Source organism: Lepidochelys kempii, chromosome 20 (genome assembly GCF_965140285.1).
Source record: "Lepidochelys kempii isolate rLepKem1 chromosome 20, rLepKem1.hap1, whole genome shotgun sequence".
Lineage (NCBI taxonomy): Eukaryota > Metazoa > Chordata > Testudines > Cheloniidae > Lepidochelys > Lepidochelys kempii.
In genome coordinates, this window is record NC_136399.1 from 2,510,100 (window position 1) to 2,527,335 (window position 17,236).

Consider the following 17,236-nt stretch of genomic DNA (forward strand, 5'->3'; position numbering starts at 1 on the left):
CCCCGCCCCCCGGCTCTGAGCTGGGGTCATCAGAACCGAGTTAAAGGCGCTTTCTTCCCCTGGGCCCCGCCGCGGGGGGCAGGGGCTTGCATTTTTCTGGTGTCCCCCCTGCCCAGTGAGGCGGGGGGACGGGGGGGCTATTGGGGGAGACAGAACAGCCTGGAGGGGAATCCAGCAAAGGGCTAAAAAATCCCTGGAGCCCCTCAGGGCAGCAGAGCACAAAGGGTTAAAACACCAGCCATGTCTGGGGGGTCGGGCAGCAACTGGGGCTCTCGCCTTCCTGCCCCATCCGCACCCGACTCCCACCCCACAGCGACGAAAGGTCCCATTCCCTGCCCCCCCTGAGCAAGCCAGATCCCTGGGGCCAGATGGGAGCCGGCGCCCCCCAGAGGGGAAAGGCCCCATGCCCCATTCCCCGCCCCCGTGAGCCAGTCAGCCCCCCACCCTGGGGCCGGATTGGAGCCAGCCCCCCAAGAGGGGAAAGGCCCAGGGCCCCATTCCCCAAGCTGCTCACGCCTGTGACAAGGGGGCAGGGGGCGTATGGGGGGGCCAAGAGGAGGAGTGGGGGGCTGTGCTTGGATGCTCCTCCTGAGCCGCAGGCATCACCGGGGCATCCGCCCCACCCCTGTCTCCCCCAACCCCCTGGGGGGGTCCCGCTCTATCCATCTCCTCTGGTGCCAGCCCTCTGTGCTGAAGCACGCCTCTCCTGGCGGCTGGGGGGGCCGGGAAGGGGGGCCCTTATCTCAGCCCGGAGACAAAGACCCTATTTAACACAGGCTGTCTGAGTCTCGTCTGGCCCCTTGGTACCGGCCTTGGACTGGGCCAGCAGGAAGGACTCGGGGGGCGGGGGGGGCTGGGCTGGCCAGGGAAGCCAGGAGCGTCCCCCGAACGACTCCCCCCAGCCTTTATCGGGCAGGAAGGGCCGGGTGCTGTCTGGCTGATGGGCCTGTACCCTGGCCTGGAGCCTCCTGTCTGGACCTGGGCTGGGGGGGGGGTGACGGGGGGAGCAGCTCCTTGCCTGAGCCTGGCTCCGAATGCCACTGGACCTGGCGGGGGGGCGGGGGCTCTTGTAGCCCCCCCATTGCTGAGCTGGCGGGTACTGCCCCGGCCTGTGGGGATAGAGCGGGATGAGCAGGGGTGTGGAATAGTGGGGGGCTATTGGAGGGGGGCTGCTGGGGGGGCTTGGGGGTGGTGCTTGGGGTGTAGGGGGGCATTTGCCAGGAATGGGCCTGGGGGGGCTGTCTGGAGGGCTCTTGGGAGGGGGTTAGGGGGCTATTTGGGGTGCCGTGGAGCTTTGGTGGTGCTCTGTGGTGGGGTTGTGCTGGGGGGCAGCAGAAGCACAAAGGGTTTGGCAGGATCTGCCCCCAGTGGCTGGCCACATGCCCGGGGGGGGGGCATTTCTCCTGACTCCTTCCCCCCCCCAGGTGCAGGGGCAGGAATCTCTGGGGGGTGGGGAGGAGCAGGGATGCCCCCACACTGGAAACAGAAGGGGGGGCAGGGATCACCCCCCTGGGAGGGGCAAAGTGGGCAGGGATCACCCCCCCAGGGGGCTCGGGGGCTCTGGGAATCGGATGTAAGGGGGCAGCCCCCCCAGGAGCTGATAGCTGGAGCTGTTCCTGGTGGGCGGTGCTCCCCTCCCCACGGATAATCCCCCTATTGTAAAGGCAGAACATGCCTGGGGCCCTTCCCCCCCCCCTTTCCCTTGGCCGCACAAAGGGCCCCTCGGAGCCTGGGGAGCAGATACGCCCCAAATCTGCAAGGCGGCTGCATCCTGCTGGGCCGGGCACAATGGAGCCCCTGTGCATCCCCCGCCCCCTCCCTGGAGCTGGCAGGGCCGCCCGGCCCCCAGCCCAAAGGGCCGATTCTTCTGCACTTGGGGGGGAGGCGGGGGGGAGGTGGCATCTGACCTTTGCAGGGACTGTCAGAGATGATGGAAAGTTCAGCTGGGCGGGGGGAGGCTGAGGGGGTTGGGGGGCAGTGATGGGGGTGGGGTGGAGAGAGAAAGGGGGGCAGGAGATGGGGTGGGGAGGAGGGGTGGTGGGGAGGGCAGGGCATGGGGGGTGAGGGGCAGGGGCTTGGGGGGGAGGGGAGGAGAGGAGAGAGGAAGGGGGCAGGGAGTTGTGGGGGGGTTGTAATGAACCCACAATAAAACGGGGGGAACGGGGGTGCCTGGGCTTCCCTTCGATTCTGTCCCAGCCAAGAGCTGGACGCGGCTCCCAGCTCTGGCTCTAACCACTGGCCCCGCTGCCCTGCCCGTGCTGGGAGCAGAGCCCGGCATCCAGGCCCGGGCTGGAGGCCACGGCCGGGGTCCGGGGTGTCTCTGACTCGGGCCGGGTGCCCCCAGCCAGGGCTGCTTGAGCTGCGTGACGCCAGCCGACAGCGCCCAGCCCTGGGGGCACGCGAGGCGGGTTGGTTGTTTGCTCCCTTGCACAAGAAGCGCCCGGGCCGGTTCGGCACCCCCCAGGGGGTGGGGAAAGCTCGCGCGATTTGGGAGGCGCTGATCTCGCCCCTCTGCAGCCGGGACCCAGGGGTGAGGGGCCTGCGTTCGAGCCCACTGCACAGCAGGGGAGGTCGGGCCCAGAGAGGCGCCCACGGACGCGCCCCCTGTCTGTGGCCGCCCTGGCAAGTGAACCCAGGTGTCCTGGGTGCCAAGGCTGGTGCCCTCCCCGTGCTCCGTCCGCCTGAGCAGTGCCCGGGAAGGACGGTGGGTGGCAGAGGCCGGGGGCAGATGGCCTGGCCCAGGGCCGGGAGCGCGGGAGCCGTCGCGGGAGGCAGCTCGTGGGCCTTGGCCCCACGGCAAGGCAGGATCAGGTCCATCACCTGCTTGGCTGAGGTGCCCCCTAGCCCCTGCCGCCTGCTGGCATCGGCTGCCCCCTGGCCACATCCCAAGCGCTGCCTCCCCCGGCTGGTGTCACAATGCAGCTTTTCTGGTGCTGCGAGGGGGAGGGGAATGGCTCCTCATTTGTTTACCTGCAGGAGGGTGGGGCTGGGTCCCTGGGTTGGTTGGCAAAGGCCCAGAAAGGGCCTGGCTGGGAGTATCCGCTGGAAGGCAGCCAGGGAAGGAGGGTTGGGGGCACCCAGCGAAATGGAGGGGGAAAGAGCAGCCCAGCCAGCCCCCCCCCCCCGACTGCTTTCTGTCCTGGCGTGAGATTGAGCAGCCAGGCCTGGTGCTGAAGAGAATGGCCGTTGCAACAGTGTTTCCCCCCTAGGGAGCTGCCCGGCAGCGTCCTGCCAGGAGGGGCTCAGCAGGCGGGTTGTGAGCGGGGTGGGGGGCAAGTGTGTGATTAACCCTTCCGTGGCTCTCACGCCCGCGCGTTCCTCGTTGCAGTGTGTGCGGGGACCCTGAACGGGCTGAGCGTGACGGGCGATGCCCAGCACCAGTACCAGACGCTGCACAAGATGTACAACAACTGCGAGATCGTCATGGGCAACCTGGAGATTGTGCTGATCGACCACAGCCAGAACCTGTCCTTCCTGCAGGTGAGGGCGGGGGCTGTGCCGCCTGGCGAGGGGGGACGGGCACGGCTGGGTGGAGAAGGGGGTGCTGTGGATGAAAGGGTGCTTTGCTCTCTCCTCCCTCCCATCCCGTCTGCCTGCCAGGTGGGAATCTTTACTCACCCGGCCTGCTTTCCCGTGCCAGCTGGCGACCTGCTCTGACGTGCCCAGCTGGCAGCACGGGACCGGGCGGGAGCAGGCGTGCCGCCCCCCGCCCCGTGCTGCGCCGTGCAGGGGGCCAGGAGGGAGGGCGGGGGATCTGGGAGCTCCGGGGCCGGGGAGCGTCAGCGTGGGGTGCAGTGGTACAAAAGGCAGAGCTGGGCTCCAGCCCGTTCTCTTGTGCTGCCCTGCGGCTTGGGGACGCAGACATGCTCCGGGGTCGTTGCCTTGGTGAATCTGGCTTAGCACAGCGGTGCCCCAGCCCCCTGGCAGCCCGGAGCTAGTCCCCACTGGTGGGAGCGGGCGGTTCAGACTCCAAACTGCCCTGGGAGCAATCAGGCCGGGTTGGGGCCACCCGTGTGCCGTGGGATTGGAAGAGCACACGGGCAAGTGCAAACGTCCGGACACACGTGTGTGCAAGCAGGGATACATGTGCAAATCCTCCCAGGTGCAGGTTGTCGCCCGGGCACGGGGATCACGCAGGCGTGAACTTAGGGACTTCCAAGGCCCTGGCGGTTTGACCGCTGCTCCTGGGGGCACGGGGGGGCGGGGCGGAGGGGGCAGCGCCAGGATCAGCCAGGTTCGGAGTGCAGAGACCCGGAGCTTCTGGGACACCCGCCAGCCCCAAAGCACTTCGTCTCCGTCCCCTTGTATTGAAACCCCCCTCAACCCACAGAGCTGGGCCCCAGAACAGGAAAACAGGTGAATTCTTGGAGCCTCTGGGCCTTGTCTGCTCCGGGGGGACGGGGGTGAGCTGCATTGGTGTAAAAAACCCTTTTGAAATGGATCTTTCATGGCCCACAGCTGGGCAGATGCTACTGGTACCAGTGAGAATTCGGAGCCCAATATGCTTAATGCACCGTCCCTTAGATGGGGAAGAATCACGCAAGCCGTTAAGGTTACACAGCACACATCTTTCCCCTACGCCTCGGCTTCTCAAGCATCAACTCTCAGTAACTATGTTGGCCTTACGCAGTATCCTGAGTGGCAAACAAAGCAGGCCGAGCTACCAGTCCTAGAGGGAGACTTTACTTTTTTTCTCTTCTTCCTCCTCGCAGGTACTTGGTCTGTCAAGGGTCCCCTGAAGCAGGGTCTGGTCACCCTGAGCCCTTTTGTTGTAGAATCCCGCCAACATCCCTCGGAGTTGCCCTGAGCCCTCTGTCTTACAATGCCTTCATATGCTAATTGGGGAACTAACTTCACTAATTTACTTTGCTTCGCATTTGTACTGTTTTGTTCTCAAAGGAGCCAGATGCTCCAGAACTTGTGGGCATGTATGACGAGTTTTTTCAATTAATATTTTGGAAGGCGGGGGGGGGCTGTAGAACAGACGCCAGCCAAAGCGCAATCCACGTTTACTCTCCCATCAATCATTCACTTCAGCTTTCAGCACGATGCCATCCACAGTGGCCATTTTGACCAACGTTAGCTTGCGCCAAGCCCACTGATCGCATGATATTACGTTTTCTTTACTTTGTGAGCTGGTCCCCTGCTGATATATTCCAAAGTTCGATGTTGAAACCATACAGGCTGATGGAGCCGTTTTCAACCATTAATTCCAATGCAGTTTCAGCATTTCCAGACATTGTTCTCCTCATTGATCTAATACTAAGAGAACCCGGCTCCCAGAATCCTCTCGCAAGTTCAAACCTACCAAGCCGCACCAGACTCATGCTTGCCACATTCATTCAGATCAGTCACAGCAATTCATAATAATTTGGTGCCGGCCCCAACGCCCCCCCGGCGGGGACAAGGCCTTAAGCTGGCAGAACCCAGAGAGTCTCTTTCCTAGCTGGGAGCTCAGGAGAACTGGAGAGGGAAGCTGACCAGGGCTGGCTGTGGTGTGCAGGGGGGCATTGCAAGTTGCACAAATATGCCGGAGGCGTGTCCCCCCGTGTGCGTGTGCCCCCGTGTGCGTGCGGGGGACTCTCTCCCTGCTCTGGGAATACACCTGCGCTCCGTCCGTCCTGGCGTCCCGCGGCTGGGCAGGGGCATGCTGCGTTTGGAAGGCCCTGGCCGTGCTGACGCTGGGTGAGGGAGCTTGGAAGGTCTGGGCGCGGTGGGGGCTGACAGCGCTTTCTTCCGCGGCTCTCCAGACCATCCGGGAAGTGACGGGCTACGTCCTCATCGCCATGAACGTCTTCACGTACCTGCCCCTGGGGAACCTGCGCGTCATCCGGGGGACCCAGCTCTACGAGGACAAATACGCCCTCTTCGTGCTGCTGAATTACCACACCAATGGCTCGCATGCCCTCCGCCAGGTGGGGTTCAAGCAGCTCACGGGTGAGTCAGCCGGCCCCGCAGGGCTGGCCTGGGGCTCTCCCGCCGCCCCCGGTGGCCGCGCCTGACGCGAGTTGGGCAGTTCTCAGCCCACTGCCGAGTGAACGGATAACGTTGCGCAAGCCGCGTCTGACGCTAGCCAGCGCCCGGCTGGCGGAGATGCTCGTGGAGCTGCCCCAGCCTCTCTCGAGCTGGCACTCCAGGGCAGGGCGGGGACACGCTGGCAGGAGGCGGGGGCGTGTATGGTGCTGGCTGCATAAACACGGTGAGCTCATCCTTGGCCACTGTTCAGATTCGCAGGGGGGAGGAGAGAATCCATTGCAGGCTCCAGGTGACGCATCCCGCCCTGCCAATGCCCCGCAGAGCTTTCCCCCCATGCTGGCAAAATGCAGCCACTTCTGGGGTGGCTGGCGGGAGCTGCTCACAACACCGCTGTGGGGGATCAGAGCAGTGGGCCGCCTTGTCCGGCATCCCCGTCTCCAGGCAGTGGCCAGGACCAATTGCTCTGGAGGAAGATGCAAGCAGCCCCAGAGGTTGCAGGGGGGATGTCGGGTAGGTGAATGCATCCCCCGTGTTGGACTTCGGCTGGGCTGATCCCCCTGCTCTTACCCAAAGCACCAGGGGATCCCAAACAACCTGAGCGCTCAGGGTTTCCCTCTGGGTCAGACCCGCTCTGGGGTGAGCTCAGTGCTGGGACGATGCCCCCCGAGGCTGAGGTCACGTGTTTATCTGCAGGACCAGCAGCTCACGTGCACCAGCCCCCACTTACCTATTCTAGGGTTAGGCTGCTGCCCATCACCAGGGTGTCTGGGCGCCCTCCACATGATAGCAACAGCCAAGTCCCTAGTGCCGTTCCTTGGGGTCTCTGATTTTGGGGGTCAAGGCTCTGCTTTGGGGGGGACATGGGTGTGGAGTCAGGATGGAGCATCATTCTTTTGGGGGGCCTTTCTCAGAGGGGTTCACCAGCGGGGCATTCGCTCTCCGTGCCCAGTTCATGGTGCTTGGCCTGGGTGCCAAGGCGGGGGCCGTGATGGTACCAGTCGTAAACTGCTGGGGAGGGGGGGTCCCCAGCATCGTGGAGCTGAGTGTGAGCCAGTGAGCTCCTGTTGCTGCACTCTGTGTCCTGCCCCCAGTCCCTGAGCCCTCCGAGAACACGCCTCTGACCTGTGCCCTCCCGGGGGCTGGTGGGGTGAAAGTCCAGGGGCCAACGGGCGCTTTATGGGCGCTCCTGGCCAATGGGACGGCGGGATGGGTAATCAATCCCCTTATCGGCTCCTAGGCAGGTTTACGAGCGCTTCCCGCCCCCTGATGGGACAGAAGCAGGTGAACAGTTTGGGGCAGAGGCTGCTCCAAGGTCAAATCCACCTTGGCTGTGGGAAGAAGCAGGGTCGGGCTGGGCTGGAGCTGGAAGGAAAACCCGGGGTGGGTGGGGGGTGGACGGTGAATCGGCTCTAGGGGGCGCTGTTTAGCAAGGAGCAGGATCAGTTGGGGGCGTTGCCCCCTTGGCGTCAGGGCTGACCCCCATGGCCCAGGATGGGGCTAGGCGGTGCTGTGGGGCGGGGGGCTCAGGAGGGGGCTAGCGGCTGCTGGGTTTCACCTTTCAGGTGAGACAGGACAGAGGTGATGGTGGGAGATCCCCTAGCCAGTGGTCTGAGCGCCGGCCTGCTGCCCCCTCTCCCTGGCTCCACGCCGAACCCCCCTGCACGTCCGGCTATTCGCTGGACTTCTCCTGGCTTTCTGTCCTGGGCTGTCGGGTAGCAGCGCGGTTAGATGTCATCCCACCCAGGGGTGGCTGCACTCCGGGGTGCGGGGGGAGGGAATGAGCCCTCCTCTGAGCTGCAAAGCTCAGCCGTGGGTCCGCACGCAGCCCTGACCCCCCTTGGACCCGTGGTCAGCCCCACGCCTTGTGTGTACTTTGCAAAGCCCCCTGGGATACTGGAGAGGAGTTCAAATCAGCAGCCAGGCGCCCTGGCAGCCCGCGGGGGGCTCACGGGTGCCTGGGAGGGGCGTGGATGTTCGACTCCCGGGGGAGCCTGCCGCGGCCCCGTGTGCAGGTGCCAGGAGGGGGAGCCGTGTGCAGGCTGGGGCAGTCCCGGCAGGGCATTCCCATCCCCTGGTGCCCCGGCCTGACCCTCTGGCTGGGCCAGCCTGTTTGCGCTCCAGCCCGAGACGGCATCCTCACCACCCCATGGCAAGCGCCCAGCCTGCCCCGCCCCAACGCTGGGGCTGCCGTCCCCACCCGCCCCGACTCCGGCTGTCAGAACAACCCGGGCTGGGCAGAGCCTCCTGGAGCCGGAAACCCACCCTTGGGTGGGGGACGCTGGCCTCTCCTGCGAGGGGCAGTGGAACGGCCAGCTGTAACCCTCTGCTCCCGGGGTGCCCGGACCCAGGGCTGTGAGTGGGGCTCCATGTGCCCGGCCCCAGACAACCCCCACTTCCGGCTCTGTCCCTCCCCTGCCACGGGGGCACGAGCCCCCTGCTCTGTGGCAGCCCCCTCCCTTTGCCTGCCCTCACCCCCCAAATCTACCACCTGGCTTCTGGGCACTCCCTGAGTCCCAGGGTGGGGGAGGTCAGGGCCGCGGCTCGGCAGGGGTCACTGCCCCAGGGCAGAGCCCGGTCCCAGCGGGTCCTTGCCCTGCAGAGATCCTGGCGGGCGGGGTCGACATCGAGAGGAATGAGCAGTTGTGCCACGTGGACACTATCGAGTGGAGGGACATCATCCGGGACCAGCTGATCGACCCGGTGGTTCGGCAAAATGGCAGGAATTGTGAGTGTCCTGAGGGGGGTGGTCCCAGCCACGGCCCCCACTACCTCTGGCCTGCCAGTGGCGGCCCCCGAGCCCTGGCTCCCCTTGCTCCAGGAATCTTAAGCCCAAGGATCTGGTCCCGAATCGCCCTCCGCGTGCTCCGTCTCCTGCCAAGAGCCCCCCCCCCGTGCCCGCTTGGCTCCCCATCTCCCCTCCTCTCTTTCTCACCCCCGCGGGCTCTGGGTGCCTTTCCGGGGCGCTGCCCTGGGGCAGGTTTGCCCTGGTTTCTGCAGGATGCAGGCAGGGGCCACTGGGGCCGGGGCCAGGCGGGTCCCTTCATGGGCACAGATGTGGTCAATTAACAGGGGCTGGGCAGGGGCTCAGGAATGGTGGGTTCTATTTGCAACTTCGCTACTGACCTGCTGGGCGACCCTGGGGAAGTCATTTGACCCCTGTGCCTCAGTTTCCCTTTCCTCCCTGGAATCTTAGGGGAAAGGACTGTCCCCTGCTCCCTTTTTGCAGCACCTGGCACAATGGGGCCGCCTGGTCTGAGGTGGGGCCTGCCAGAATCACAAACCAACAGGGAGGCAGAGTCAGGATCCTGCTCCACCCCTGGATGCGTTCAGTTCCCCCCTGTGACGCCTCACCCAGCCCCGCCTTTGCAAATATTAGCCCTCACGGCCAGTGTCCAAAACTCCTTCCCAAGGCAAACAGGGCCTGGCAGGGCTCCCAGCTGTAGGGAAGAGCTGGTCCAGCCCAGCCTGCCAGAATGAAGAATCGAGGATGCTGCTCTAACCACGAGACCCCACTCCCCTCCCAGAGCCAGGGATAGAACCCAGGAGTCCTGGCTCCCAGTCCCACCTCCCTCTAGGGTTCCAGCCTGCCTCTGCGGGGAGCAGCTCCCCGATGAAGCAGGCGGTGACTGCGGGGCGACCTAGTGCTCATTAGCAAGCTGAGTCGGGGGGGGGTCCAAGCCCTGGGCCGACTTTCCTGTCCCGTGCTGCGGCCCTGCCCATGCGAGGGGCTGGCTTCGGCACCCGCCATCGCAGCCAGCGCCCTGCTCTGCCCACCTGGCCTGCCCCACATGAGGGCACTGGAGCAAGACCCCGTCCCCTCTGCCCCTCTCTGATGCTGGGCGTTTCTCTTCCCCCAGGTGCCCCCTGCCATGAGAGCTGTGACAGACACTGCTGGGGCCCGAACCCAGAGGACTGCCAGAAATGTGGGTACCGGCTTGGAGCCTGCCCAGCGTGGGGGGCGGGCAGCTGGCAGGGCTGGGAGCCAAAGAGGGGGTCTCTGCCTTGCAAAGAGAGACCAGAAAGTTGCAGTCCGGGGGCTGGCTCTGCAGATCTAGTCGGGGGGCTGGGCGGGGTAGCAGCGGGGCTGGGGAGGGGGCAGGGGACCAGCCAGGGGGCTGGGAGGGGGTAGCAGCAGGGCCGGGGAGGGGGCAGGGGACCAGCCAGGGGGCCGGTCAGGGGTAGCAGCGGGGCCAGGGAGGGGGCAGGTATCCCGGGCTTGGGGGAGGTGGGTTTGAATCCCCCTGGGTGGCCCGAGGGCTGGGTGGGCTGTGGACACAGGGCTCCCTTTATCCACTCAAGGGGTCCTTCTGGGCCGGGGGGGACAGGGAGGGGACCTGGATCCGGCACCGTTCATCAGGCTGCTGGGGCTCAGGAGCTGAGCTCATGGGGCCGGAGTGGGGGGGGCTCAGAGAGGGCTCAGGCCACTGCCCCCCCCTCACCCATCTCCTCTGCTCCCCCCTCAGTGACCAAGACCATCTGCGCCCCCCAGTGCAATGGGCGCTGCTTCGGGCACAGCCCCAGCGAGTGCTGCCATGACGAGTGTGCGGGGGGCTGCACCGGCCCCCGCCAGACTGAATGCTTCGTACGTCCCCTGGGGGTCTGGGGGGGGGGGCTGTGCTGCGGGAGGGGGGCTTGGGGGGGTCTGTGCTGGGGCAGGGGGGCTAGGGGTCTGTACTGGGGGGGCTGTCTATGCTGGGGGTCTGTGCTGGGGGGGTCTGCCCATGCTGGGGCAGGGGGGTCTGTCTGTGCTGGGGCAGGGGTTTGTCTGTCTGTCTATACCAGGCCGGTGGCAGCGGGGGGGGTCTCTGTGTCGGTCCCCGTGGGCTGGGCCGGGGTCCCTGACACTCTGCCCACCCCCCAGGCCTGCCGCCACTTCAACGACAGCGGGGCCTGCGTCCCGCTCTGCCCCCAGCCGCTGATCTACAACAAACTCACCTTCCAGCTGGAGCCCAACCCCGACACCAAGTACCAGTACGGGGGCGTCTGCGTCGCCGAATGCCCACGTGAGCCGGGGCCGGGGGCTCCCCGCGGACGCCCTGATCTCTCCTGGGGCGGGGGGGGTTCCCAGCCGTCCTACCCCCCATGAGACCCTTTGCTGGGGGGCGGGGTAACTAAGCCTAGCCCTGTTGTGAGATCCCCTCGCATGGCGGTCTTGTGCCCCAGCTCTGTGCCCCACACCCACCCTTCTGGGGAGGGGAAGTCACTGGGGAATCGTCCTTCCCAGCATGTGCCCCCCCCCCCACCAGCCAGGGATGGCAAAGGGCTTTGCAAAGAGCAGAGTTATTATAGCCCTGTGGGGAAACTGAGGCACCGAGCCAGCTGGGTGCAGCGTGCCTCGAGGGCACAACAACCAGCCTGGCAGAGCTGGGAACAGAATCCAGGAGTCCAGGTTCCCAGACCGCCCCCGCTCCAACCACTAGGCGCTCGGCCCCCACCCCCCTTCCCACTCGTCAGGTCTCGCCTCACCCACTCCCCCTGCCGGCAGATAACTTCGTGGTGGACCAGAGCTCCTGTGTGCGGGCCTGTCCGAAGGACAAGATGGAGGTGGAGAAGAACGGCCTGAAGATGTGTGAGCCGTGCCCTGGACTCTGCCCTAAAGGTATGGAGGGGTGCGGGGCGGCCGTCCAGCCTGGGGCTCATGCTGGTAGAACCCAGGAGTCCTGGCTCCCAGCCCCCCTGCTCATAACTCACTGGACCTGTGGCAGAGGCCAGACAAACTGTTTGCCCCCCGTGGGGGCTGGATGGTGCGTTGGGCAGCCCTGGCATTTCCATGGTGCCCTGCCCCGGGCATGGGGTGCGGGTGTGTCGGGTGGCTCATTCCCTCTCCCCTCCTGCCTTCCAGCCTGCGAGGGGACGGGCGTCGGGAACAAATACCAGACAGTCGATTCGAGCAACATCGACGGGTTCATCAACTGCACCAAGATCCGGGGCAACCTGGACTTCCTCATCACGGGGCTGAACGGGTGAGGCTGAGCCCCTCTGCCCGGCACTGCGATGCGCTCCCCCCTGGGGTGGGGCACAGCCGTGATTAACAGGTGCATGGCACCGCTGCCCCGGACCCGCTCTCCTGGCGCGGCGATGCTGCGGCTGGGCTACAGGGCGGGGGGAACTTGTACCCCTTGGAAGAGCAGAGATTCGGGAGGGGGCATCTGGCCGGGTCGGCAGGTCAAAGGGCAAGGGGGATTTTTAACGGCCCCAGGAGGGCGGGGCTTCGGTTTCATGTCTCATGGGAGAGATGGCGCCCCCTAACCCCACGCTGCGGCCCTGGGGCCAGCACGTAGAGCCAGGGGAGAGCGCCCCCTGCTGAACCCCCATCCCGTTCCCTGCAGCACAGCGCCCCCTAGCGTCCAGCCCAGAGAGGCAGGGGAGAGTGCCCCCTGCTGGCCCCCCCGGCTCCCTGCAGCACAGCGCCCCCTAGCGCCCAGCCCGGAGAGGCAGGGGAGAGCGCCCCCTGCTGGCCCCCCAGCTCTCTGCAACACAGCGCCCCCTAGTGCCCAGCCCGGAGAGGCAGGGGAGAGTGCCCCCTGCTGGTCCCCCGGCTCCCTGCAGCACAGCGCCCCCTAGCGCCCAGCCCGGAGAGGCAGGGGAGAGCGCCCCCTGCTGCCCCCCGGCTCCCTGCAGCACAGTGCCCCCTAGCGTCCAGCCAGGGAAGAGCGCCCCCTGCTGCCCCCCCCGGTTCCCTGTAGCACAGCGCCCCCTAGCGCCCAGCCCGGAGAGGCAGGGGAGAGTGCCCCCTGCTGGCCCCCCAGCTCCCTGCAGCACAGCGCCCCTTAGCGTGCAGCCAGGGAAGAGCACCCCCTGCTGGCCCCCTGGCTCCCTGCAGCACAGCGCCCCCTAGCACCCAGCCCGGAGAGGCAGGGAAGAGCACCCCCTGCTGGCCCCCCGGCCCCGTGCAGCACAGCGCCCCCTAGCACCCAGCCCGGAGAGGCAGGGGAGAGCGGTATCCTCCAGCCGATCAGGCCAGTGGTTCTGACGGTGTCTGGGTCTCGTTCCCCCCTGCCCCCGCAGGGACCCCTGGTGCAACATCTCGGCCCTGGATCCGGAGAAGCTGAATGTCTTCCGGACGGTGCGGGAGATCACGGGTGAGGAACGGGCAGGGGTTTGGGGGGACTGAACGGGGGGGGAGCAGGGGCAGGGGGGACTGAACGGGGGGGGAGCAGGGGCAGGGGGGACTGCACGGGGGCGGGGGCAGGGGTCCAGCCCGGTGGCCTGTGGGGAAGCCCTGGGTGTCTGTATACCGACTCCGTGACCCTGGCGGCCAAGAGGGGGCTTCATGGGGGGAGAGTGCCGGGGGAAGCGCCCGTCCCAAGCCCGGTGAGGGAGCAGCGTGGGGGGGGGGGGGCTGGAGACGCAGAGGGGGCGTCCCTGACACGCCGGTTGCTCCCCCCGCAGGTTATCTGAACATCCAGTCGTGGCCCAAACACATGCATAACTTCAGCGTCTTCTCCAACCTCGTCACCATCGGGGGCCGGAGCCTGTACAAGTGAGAGACCCCCCAGCCCAGCCCGGCCCAGGGGAGAGGCCCCTGACCCTGCCCCCCCCAGCCCTTCCCCTCCCTGGGGGAAAGGCCCCCCTGGCCCTGAGAGGATTGGGGGGGCTTTCCCCCAGCCCCTTGCCCAGCGGTGCCGGAGTCCCTGCATGCAGGGCTGTGGCTCAGGGCTCTGGGGAGAGCAGGAGCCTTTGGTCCAGGGGCATCTGTTCAAACCCAGCCCCACATGTTGGGGGCTGAGAGCCGGCCCCTGCCGGTGGCCCCGTGTGAAACGAGGCAGCGGGTCTCAGCCCAGTTCACAGTGGGATGGGAGGCTCCATAACCCGAGAGCAGCCCCAGGCCCCCTGCTCTGCGCCCCTAGACCCCGAGCTGGGAACAGACCCCAGAAGTCCAGGCTCCCTCCAGGCCACGTGAAGCTGCCGGGGCTGAGTGGCCCCCCCCCGGCAGCGTGGGGCTGACACGGGCGTGTCCGTCCCCAGCCGCGGCTTCTCCCTGCTGATCATGAAGAACCTGAACGTGACGTCTCTGGGGCTGCGCTCGCTGCGGGAGATCAGCGCGGGCAAGGTGTACATCACCGAGAACCGGCAGCTCTGCTTCCTCCACACCATCAACTGGGGGGCGCTGTCCCGCCGCCGGGGCGACCTGGAGATCAAGGACAACAAGCCCCGGGGCAAGTGCGGTGAGTGTGGGGGCGGGGCGAGATCCTGTGTCACAGGCAGTGAGCGGACTAGGGGGTGAGAGGCAGGGGCAGGGGGGCTGGGAGCCAGGACTCCTGGGTTCTATCCCCAGCTCTGGGAGGGGAGCGGAGTCTAGTGGTTAGGGAGAGCTGGGAGCCAGGACTCCTGGGTTCCGTCCCCGGATCTGGGAGGGGAGAGGAGGTCTGGTGGTTAGAGCATTGCGGGGGCTGGGAGCCAGGACTCCTGGGTTCCGTCCCCGGATCTGGGAGGGGAGAGGAGGTCTGGTGGTTAGAGCATTGCGGGGGCTGGGAGCCAGGACTCCTGGGTTCCGTCCCCGGATCTGGGAGGGGAGAGGAGGTCTGGTGGTTAGAGCATTGCGGGGGCTGGGAGCCAGGACTGCTGGGTTCCGTCCCCGGATCTGGGAAAGGGAGAGTGGAAGAACATGGGGCAGGGGGAGCAGTGGAGGCTGGGGGGGGGGGTCTGGGAGCTCACCCCACTGCTGACCCCTGGCTCCCCTGCAGTGCAAGAAGGGAAGGTGTGTGACCCGCTCTGCTCAAGCGACGGCTGCTGGGGGCCTGGCCCCGACCAGTGCATCTCCTGCCGCAACTACAGCCGGGAGGGGACCTGCGTGGCCACCTGCAGCTTCTACCAAGGGTGAGGGGCAGCTGAGAGCCTGGGGGGGCCTGCGTGGAAACATGGGGAGTGGGGGCAGGAGAATGCGAGACCCTCAGAGGGCAGCATTAGTGACCCCCCGCCACTCTCTCGTGCAGGGCGACCCGGGAATATGCCCGTGAGGGCGAGTGTTACCAGTGCCACCCGGAGTGCAAGAGGATGGAGGGCAACCTGACCTGCCACGGCTCGGTGCGTGACCCCCCTCCCCGGGCTTTTCTCCTCTCGGGCACCGGCTCAGGGTGGGTGGGGAATGGGGCCCAGGGCCTTTCTCCTCTAGGGGGCGCCGGCCCTGATCCGGCCCCAGGTTGGGGGACTGGCTGGCTCAGGGGGGCTGGGAATGGGGCCCGGGGCCTTTCCTCCCTAGGGGTCCCTGGCTCCCGGCCCCAGGACAGCGGACGGGACACGGGGCCTTTCCCCTGTAGGGGGCGCCAGAGGGGGTTCTGGGTGCTGGCGGGGGAGGGGTCCGTCCCAGCCCTCTCCTGACTCTGTCTGGCCCCCCCAGGGCGCCGACGCTTGCGTGCGATGTGCCCGGTATAAGGACGGGCCCCACTGCGTGGACAGCTGCCCCGAGGGCATCCTGGGCGAGCAAGGGCCCATCTACAAGTACCCGGACGCCAACCACGAGTGCCACCCCTGCCACGAGAACTGCACGCGGGGGTGAGAGCAGCAGCCCCCCCCATCCGGGGCACAGCCGGGAGGCCCCGATCCTGCAGCCCGGCCCCCCAGGGACCTCGCTGCATGGCTGAGATCCATGGAGTCTGCAAGGCCAGACATGGGGGGCAGGAATGTGGGGAAAGGGGCAAAGGACCCCTCTCCCCCCCCCCAGCAGCAGCAGCCGGGGTCCCCCAGACCTGAGACTTGGAGTAGGCGAGGAGCTGCGGCCGAGCCCCACTTTCGGCTCCCGAGCCAATCGGGTGGGCTCTGAGAGGGGCCCCCAGGCTGTGGGACCTGACGCTTCCAGCCCCTGCCTGGGGAGGTGCAGCCCCAGGGTGAATGGCAGCGGGGTCTCTGCTGGACGTGTCTCCCAAGAGAGAACCCAGGAGCCCTGGCTCCAATCCACTAGATCCCACTGCCCTCCCAGAATCAGGGAGAGAACCCAGGAGACCTGGCTCCCAGCCCCACTGCTCTTATCACTCGACCCCACTCCAGCCGAGAGCTGGGATAGAACCCAGGACTCCTGGCTCTTAGCCCCCTGCTCTAACCACCAGATCCCACTCCCCTAGAACTGGGGAGAGAACCCAGGAGTCCTGGCTCCCACCCCCCGCCTGCTCTGACATCCTTCCCATAAGCCTGGTGCTCTCCGTGGCGCCCCTCTGTCTGTCTTTCTGTCCGTCCGTCCGTGGGGTGATCGGCGGGTTCTGTCTCCCGCAGGTGCCTCGGGCCGCAGATCCAGGACTGCGTCACAGAGCCCCTGCCCGTCGCCAGGTACCCTTCGCAGCCGGCTGCTGCTTGCTGGAGCTCTGACCCCGGCCTGGGGGCCCTTCAGCTGGGCTCGGGACAGGCAATGCCCTCCCCATCCTGACGCCCTGACCCAGGGCGGGGCAGGGCTGGGTCAGGGGTGGGGCTGGGCCCCTGCGTGGATTAAATTTGGCAGTTCTCAGCCTGGCCCCAGCGGGACATGTGCAGAGCCCCGCTCCCGCTCCCCAGCTGTGCCAGGCCCCCTCGCCCGGGCGATGACGTGAACCAACCGCTGAGGGTGGGGTTGGGGCACCCCCTGGGGTGGTGACCCCAGTTGCCCTGCAGCCTCTTCTCCCAGGCTGGGTCTCGCTGGCGCCCAGCCCCCTTGGCCTCCATGGGAACAGCCCCACGACTGCTCCAGAGACCCAGAGATCCCCCGGGCCTACGCAGCAGAGGGGGAGCCCCTCAGCTGGTGTGTGGTCCCCGACGCCCCCTCTCCCCACCCCGTCCCTCCCTGCCTTCCCTTGGGTTCCTTTCCAAACCCGAGACCCTTCCCGTGCCTCCGCCAGGGAAGCAGGGTGGGGCTTGGGCACTGCAGGCCCCACGGATGGGATTGCACCAGCCCTTCGCTCCGGCTCCCCCGGGGCTCCGGCCAGGGCGGTGCCCGGGCAGGGGCCCGGCGCTGACACCCGCCCCCCCGTCCGTCCCCAGGAAAAGCCCCACAGTCATAGCGGTGATGGTCGTGGGCTGCCTCTTCATCTCCTGCTCCTGCTTCCTGCTCACCCTCCTGTACTGGCGCGGCAAGAAGATCCAGAAGAAGCGGGCGATGCGCCGCTACCTGGAGAGGGGCGAGGTGAGACGCCCCCCAGCCCCCGCAGCCCTTGTGAACAGGGCTCCCGGCTGCCCGGGGGAGGGACGTGGGACGGGGCTGAGGCAGTGGGCGGGAGCCGCGGGGGGAAGGTTCTTGTGCCGCAGGGCGCTCGGATGACGGGGCAGAAAGGAAGGTTTGTGCTAAGAGAGAAAA

General features: G+C 66.8%; 1 protein-coding gene across 2 annotated transcripts in view; it reads left to right on the forward strand.

The window, feature by feature from the left end:
- The window catches only part of ERBB3 (erb-b2 receptor tyrosine kinase 3), a 37,342-nt gene that overhangs the window by 11,992 nt on the left and 8,114 nt on the right, over window positions 1-17,236 (forward strand). Inside the window, exons 2-17 of one of the 2 annotated variants that reach the window (XM_073318611.2) lie at window positions 3,329-3,480; window positions 5,751-5,937; window positions 8,576-8,701; window positions 9,834-9,899; window positions 10,440-10,558; window positions 10,838-10,979; window positions 11,462-11,575; window positions 11,819-11,939; window positions 12,985-13,058; window positions 13,369-13,459; window positions 13,945-14,144; window positions 14,664-14,796; window positions 14,913-15,003; window positions 15,317-15,471; window positions 16,186-16,239; window positions 16,924-17,065. In XM_073318611.2, the coding sequence (XP_073174712.1) occupies window positions 3,329-3,480; window positions 5,751-5,937; window positions 8,576-8,701; window positions 9,834-9,899; window positions 10,440-10,558; window positions 10,838-10,979; window positions 11,462-11,575; window positions 11,819-11,939; window positions 12,985-13,058; window positions 13,369-13,459; window positions 13,945-14,144; window positions 14,664-14,796; window positions 14,913-15,003; window positions 15,317-15,471; window positions 16,186-16,239; window positions 16,924-17,065 (1,967 nt within the window). The remainder of the gene's footprint in view (window positions 1-3,328; window positions 3,481-5,750; window positions 5,938-8,575; window positions 8,702-9,833; window positions 9,900-10,439; window positions 10,559-10,837; window positions 10,980-11,461; window positions 11,576-11,818; window positions 11,940-12,984; window positions 13,059-13,368; window positions 13,460-13,944; window positions 14,145-14,663; window positions 14,797-14,912; window positions 15,004-15,316; window positions 15,472-16,185; window positions 16,240-16,923; window positions 17,066-17,236) is intronic. The other variant, XM_073318612.2, reaches the window with a different exon arrangement.